A 6,000-nucleotide genomic window follows, 5' to 3' on the forward strand; every position below is an offset into this window, starting at 1 on the left:
TTTGAAAATGTGCCACAAATGAAGATGCATTAAAGATCCATGCTATACACAGATGTGGTAAATATTGCATGTGCAATACTTGAGTGTTAATTCAAATTTGTATAAGTAAACTGCTATGCATCCAGTCACTCAAGATACAACTACAACCACATCTCACTTCAAAATCACTGCGCCGAGTGGGAGTACATTACAGTACGCTTCTAATACACTACAAACAGAATAAACCAAACTGAGAAAAATGAATGCATATCTCATCCCCAATTTAACACATGTTTCTCCAAATGAAAATACTTCTTTAAACATAGTCTGCAATTTATCAGGCATTTTTAAACAAAAAGAATATTTTTTTTTTGTTTAATTAAACACTTTTTTGTCACTTCTACAGATGTTAAAACCAATTTCTTATAAGATTTTTTTTAATTAAGATATTGATTATTTTTATATAATAAAGTTTTGAACCTAACATGATCATATTCTATAAGAAATAGTTTTACCCGGTTGTCTAGTACGAATGAAATTTCACCTCTGATACAAAATAGAAGAATTAAGAAGAAATGGAGCTCAGAACATCAGCACCTATTATTGAAATCAGAATTATACTGGTAGTATTGACAGTTAAAAGAAACAAGAACAATTCACTGCCATGAGCATGAGCTATAAAATATTTCAGATCTAGAAATCTACAGCAGGAAACAGCTACATCCCCGTAACCCTATAATATGTTTGTGGAGATAGAATAAATGGGCAACTAAATCAAATAAAAGAATATACAGTAATAACAACAGGACTAAATAAACAATAATAAATAAAATCTCAAGGTAATCACTATGAATAACAAAAATCACACCAATAAAAAAACAATTAAATTATGTGACGTAAGCCACCGTCAGGTATACTGCTTTAGAGAATGAGATGAATGATTCATACTGTGTGTGAAAATGCCATGCCTGATCAGGATTCAAACCCAGGACCTCTGGATGAAAGACCAATATGCTACCACTCATGTCACGGAGGCCGGCTATGTATGTGACCTATCTATATTCTTGTGCACTCATATTGCATTTTCTTACAATGTAACAAACTTAATTTAATTGTCTGCTGTCAATATTAATACCTTGCAGCAATCTTTGTAAGAAACTGGAAAAAATACATCGGAATGAATTTACAAATTATTTTGAAATATATTTTTCGACATATTGGTGGGCACACAAATATAATTTATTTATGGGTCATCAGAAATTAATGTTTAGGAACCATTATACTGACGACACATTCCCACTGACACACAATAGGCATTATATGCATACTGATTATAACCATTTATATAAAGGGCTAAAGTACTAGGTTTTCTAGTCTTGGAACATGAGGGTAATGAACAATTACTACTTCACTACTATTTGAACAATTGATAAGAAAATGTTTGACATCATTCTGTTTAATGAAGATAAAACGAAAAATAATAAGATTTAAATATAACCTCTTTAACTCAGTAGTGTTAAATATTTAGGAAATTTCCTATATCTGCAAGTGAATTACAGGGAAATTTATCCACTACCATTAAGCCTTCAAGCTGCAAAAAATAAAATGGACTGCAGATAGATGATAAGATAATTCAAAAGCTTTACTCATGCTAATTTGATAAAACATTCTCTCAAGTATGCTTTTTTCCACAAGTATACAAATTATCTAATTTTTTATTTTTGTTTATATTTAGGGTAAGATGATGCCAGTAACTTTTGATTTTCCGGCATAATCATCTGTTGAAAATAATGAGAATGAATCATTTTCCATACTGGAAAACACTGATAGAAGTGTTTGGGTGTAATGAGGTCACAAGTAAAATAAGGAATTGCTTTATACATGCAATTTTTCTTTCACAAGCACTTTTTCAAGCCATTTTTAAATGTAATTAAAATCAAGAGATCTTGCATATTTTTATGATTATAAAAATCTTCTTTCATAAATGTAGCAAAAAAACCATACTTTTTTACATGCAATTTAACTTTCTGCCAGTTTCTGAGTATTTCATATTAAAATTAAACATTGAAAAAATACTAGCAAGATAAAATTAATCTTATTATTGCAAAAAAGATTGGTTTTCAAAAAAAAAAAGCATTACAGCTGTTCAGCCTATGTTAACAGTTTAAAAGATTGTTCATTGGGTTGACTGCGACTAGCTTAATATGAAAACCACATTGCTGGATAAAACCGAGCAATCTAAGTATAAGGTAGATTTAACACAGCTAATTAAGTGAACTCTCACTGATAATATTTCTGATGCCTACAATGAAACTTTCTTTTATTTGTATTTTGTATTTTTTTATTGAATTCTTGTGAGATGGTCAAAATAAATTCTATCTGCAACAAAAGCAAACCATACTGTTTCATTTTGTGAAGTTTTAATGAAATGCTAAGCATACCTTTATTATATGCGTATTATGTCAACACGTACCTCTTTCTGAGAAATATTTTTTTCCTGCTAAAAGTAAAATGAATTTAAGAAATAAAAGTGGGCTTCAAATCATCCTTTCAGATATGAAACATACACATTAATATTTAATAAATTTGTTACCTTTGCATTAAAAAGAAAATGTATAAATTATTTTATAGGTTATGCTACCTTGTACATTAATAAACTTGGGTTGAAAACCTACTTCCAGCCAATCTGAGTGTTCTACTGGATGGATATGGCTGATTTTATTTTTATTATGTTTGGAATGACTCACAGATACGTCCTCAAGCGTCACTGGACCCTAAATATTGAGTTTTCTGAGAAATTTTTTAAAAAATCCACATTATATTAATTAGGAATTTTCTGAGGTTATTAATCACAAGGAAATCACTTTGAAGGTCTGTCAATGCTTGATGATGTATCTGCAGGCCATTCCAAGCAGAATAAAAAAAAATCAGAACCCGATTCACCCAGTAGAACATCTGGATGGACCGGAACATCCAGTCCATCTGGACATTCTACTGGGCAGATCAGACTGATTTTTTTTTTATTCTGCTCCGAATGACCAAAAGATGTCATCAAGCATCACTGGACCCCAAATTTAAGGCTTTTCTGAGAAATCCTCATTTACTCCTTATTTGAAAAACTTTCTGAGGTTATTATTTACAGGAAAATCACTTTGAAGGTCTTTTTATGCTTCATGACCATTGTGAGCAGAACAAAAAAAAAATCAACTGATCCATCCAGTAGAATGGGCTGGAAATAGGCTTTGGGCACGTGTTTTGCCTACAGTAAGAAAGGAAAGAGAAACACATAGTGATTGGGGAGTAAGAAGTATTGTAAATTGAGTAGGATTTTAGCAGACTTTTTTATACATACAACATAATTTTGTAATAACGCTATGAAGCAGCACAGGTCCACTAGGTTTTTTAGCTGAATTTTTTAAAATACGTAATGTTATTTTATAAAAATAATGGTGCAGAGTATATATATATATATAATGGCCACTAGTATATATATATTCCCTTTTCACACAGCAAAAGTCCATTACTTCAATCTTCAAGAAAAGCTTTATTACACTTATGCTGCAATTTTTTTTTTTTTAATTATTGGACAGTTTAAAAGATCTTCACACCAATTTAATGAAAATTTCTTCTTCTACTAATCATGTTAAATACTTATTTTACAAGTCAGTGTATGGTGATAAATTTGAAAAAAAAAATTTACTTTATAAAACCTCTAAATTTTCTAATTGCTATTTAAATCATATTCAAACAATTTCAACAAAGATCGGCAGGAAAACTGTTTTACTATTTTATTTAGTATGTATTTTCATTTACATATTTTGTTCTATGATAATTTTAGTATCAAATCTTTATGAACAGCAGATTATTGAAATCTAAAGTTGACAAAATTAAATATCATACAACTGAATCTAGAGTAAATGAATTTAATACAAACTACTTACAGGAACCTTCTTCTGAGTAGCAACAACTGCTGTGTCAACTCCTTTCAAAGCAACAGAAGTCAATCCACCTTGATTAATAGCTTTAAAAGCATACTCTGTAACAAAATGAAAAAAGAATAATTGAAAAATGGTGTTTAACTAATAAAATATTAGAATATGAGAAATAATAACAAACATTATTTCATAAAATACAGAAAATGCAAGTCAGTACGGACATAACCTATTAACTGAATCATGATATGAACTCAAGTTTGACCCAGCAAAATTATATTAACTAAATTATATTATCACTTAATAATCAAACGGTGAACAAAATCTATATACAAATATATTCTTACCGACTTGATACAGACGACCCTCAGGCGAAAAAATAGTAATGTGTCTGTCAAATCCAGCACTACTGCCTCTCGCCATTTTCAGTCACTACAACTTAACAGTTTACATCAAACAACCGGCAACCTCATCGAGGTACGGAAATGTTCTCCCTCCTCTATAGCAGCCCAAACATTTGAATAAATAATGAGAAATTGAAAAAAAATTCATTTAATTCGTCAATAAGTTTCTTATAATTATGTTTCCCACCAGAAATAGAATTTTATAAACTAAAAACCCAATTTGATTTTCAGAATAGCCTTAGCAAATTCTTATCACCTATTCTCCGTTAAAATTCGGTATTCCTACAATTTTAATTTATCGTCAGCACCAAATAAATAATAAAATTCAACTCTTAGCTACAAATATTTTTATAATTATTTCTAAGTAGTATCGTGAATTAGATTAAGTTGGCAAAACAGTAATTGATTAGAATTTCTGTAGAATACGCTAGTAACATGATTATTCTTTGTTGAAAAAAGTTCTCTAAGACGGGATAGTGTAAAATTGTTTTTCTTTACAGCGCGCTTTATTCGAATATGTATTCAAAATAAACAAGTAAATAATTTCATGTTATATGCATTATAGTTATAAACAAAGGTTGGCACAAAGGACAAACAAAGAGATTGATTTTGTTGGTAAAGCAAAAAATAAACATAGGTGAAAAAATAATGCTTTATGACACTTTCTCCATTCAAAAAAGAACATAGCTGAGAAAACCCGAAGGGAAAATACTCATTAGATCATTAAATTTTTTATATTTTCTTCAAATTCTTTATAAGAAATTAATGAAATAAAGGTCCTTCAAGCATGTAACTAGTACATTTTCATTTCACAATCTGGGTAAACAATGTCACCATGTTGAAAGAATAATTGTTTGATTCAATGAGGTGATAGATACTACACTATTATTATTATTATTATTACACTATATTATATTATTATAGATATACACTATTTGAGTAATTAATTTAATTATAGTTTTATTTTTTGAAATGCTTTATTATTGAATTTGTCATTTCTTTTACTAAAAAATAATTTAAAAAAATCAAATATTATGCTTAAATAAAATATAATTTGTTAAGATTTTAATTTTTTTATGTGTATTTTTATTTTCATAAAATTTTAAGATTTAATATTTTATTATAATATAATTGATATCCCATCTAAAGCGCGTGCGACCTGTATTTCATTCGCACGGGTGTGACGTTAGTAGCGGACACTGTGTCCGCTACTAACGTCACACCCACTTTTACACTATTAATATTTTTAACGTCATTTTTAAGACTTTTTAACGTCACTTTTTTACACTTTTAATATTATTAATTTAATTTTACCGCTCACCTGTGACGTTACAGCATAAAAGACGACTCTCTTTCTTTCAGAACCACCTTATTCACAGAGTGTGAATAAGGATGATATGTATGAAAGTAAATGAAGTGTAGTCTTGTACAGTCTCAGGTCGACCATCCTTGACACATATGTGGTTAATTGAAATCCGACCACCAAAGAACACCGGTATCTACGATCTAACGGAAGACGACTACAGTAGCTGTACGTCAGTGCAACACTAGCACTTTGTGGAGAGATATATATATAGAGAGAGAGAGATTCTTGTGGCATAAATTTAATTTAATTTTATTTAACTATTTTCCATGTATAGTAATGACACACTTCACCCCCTTAGCAACTAGTTTATTTACAGCAT

The 6,000-nt window shown here is 29.6% G+C and overlaps 1 protein-coding gene across 1 annotated transcript in view; it reads right to left on the reverse strand.

Moving 5' to 3' along the window:
- Positions 1–4,397, reverse strand: part of LOC142327638 (proteasome subunit alpha type-6-like) — a 41,231-nt gene extending 36,834 nt beyond the window's left edge. The window contains exons 1-2 of the mRNA XM_075370844.1: positions 4,259–4,397; positions 3,921–4,015 (exon numbers count right to left, since the gene is read on the reverse strand). Of these exons, the coding sequence (XP_075226959.1) occupies positions 3,921–4,015; positions 4,259–4,334 (171 nt within the window). The 5' untranslated portion in view covers positions 4,335–4,397. The remainder of the gene's footprint in view (positions 1–3,920; positions 4,016–4,258) is intronic.
- Positions 4,398–6,000: the final 1,603 nt, after the last annotated feature.

The sequence above is a fragment of the Lycorma delicatula genome, chromosome 7, assembly GCF_047948215.1.
Source record: "Lycorma delicatula isolate Av1 chromosome 7, ASM4794821v1, whole genome shotgun sequence".
Classification (NCBI taxonomy): domain Eukaryota; kingdom Metazoa; phylum Arthropoda; class Insecta; order Hemiptera; family Fulgoridae; genus Lycorma; species Lycorma delicatula.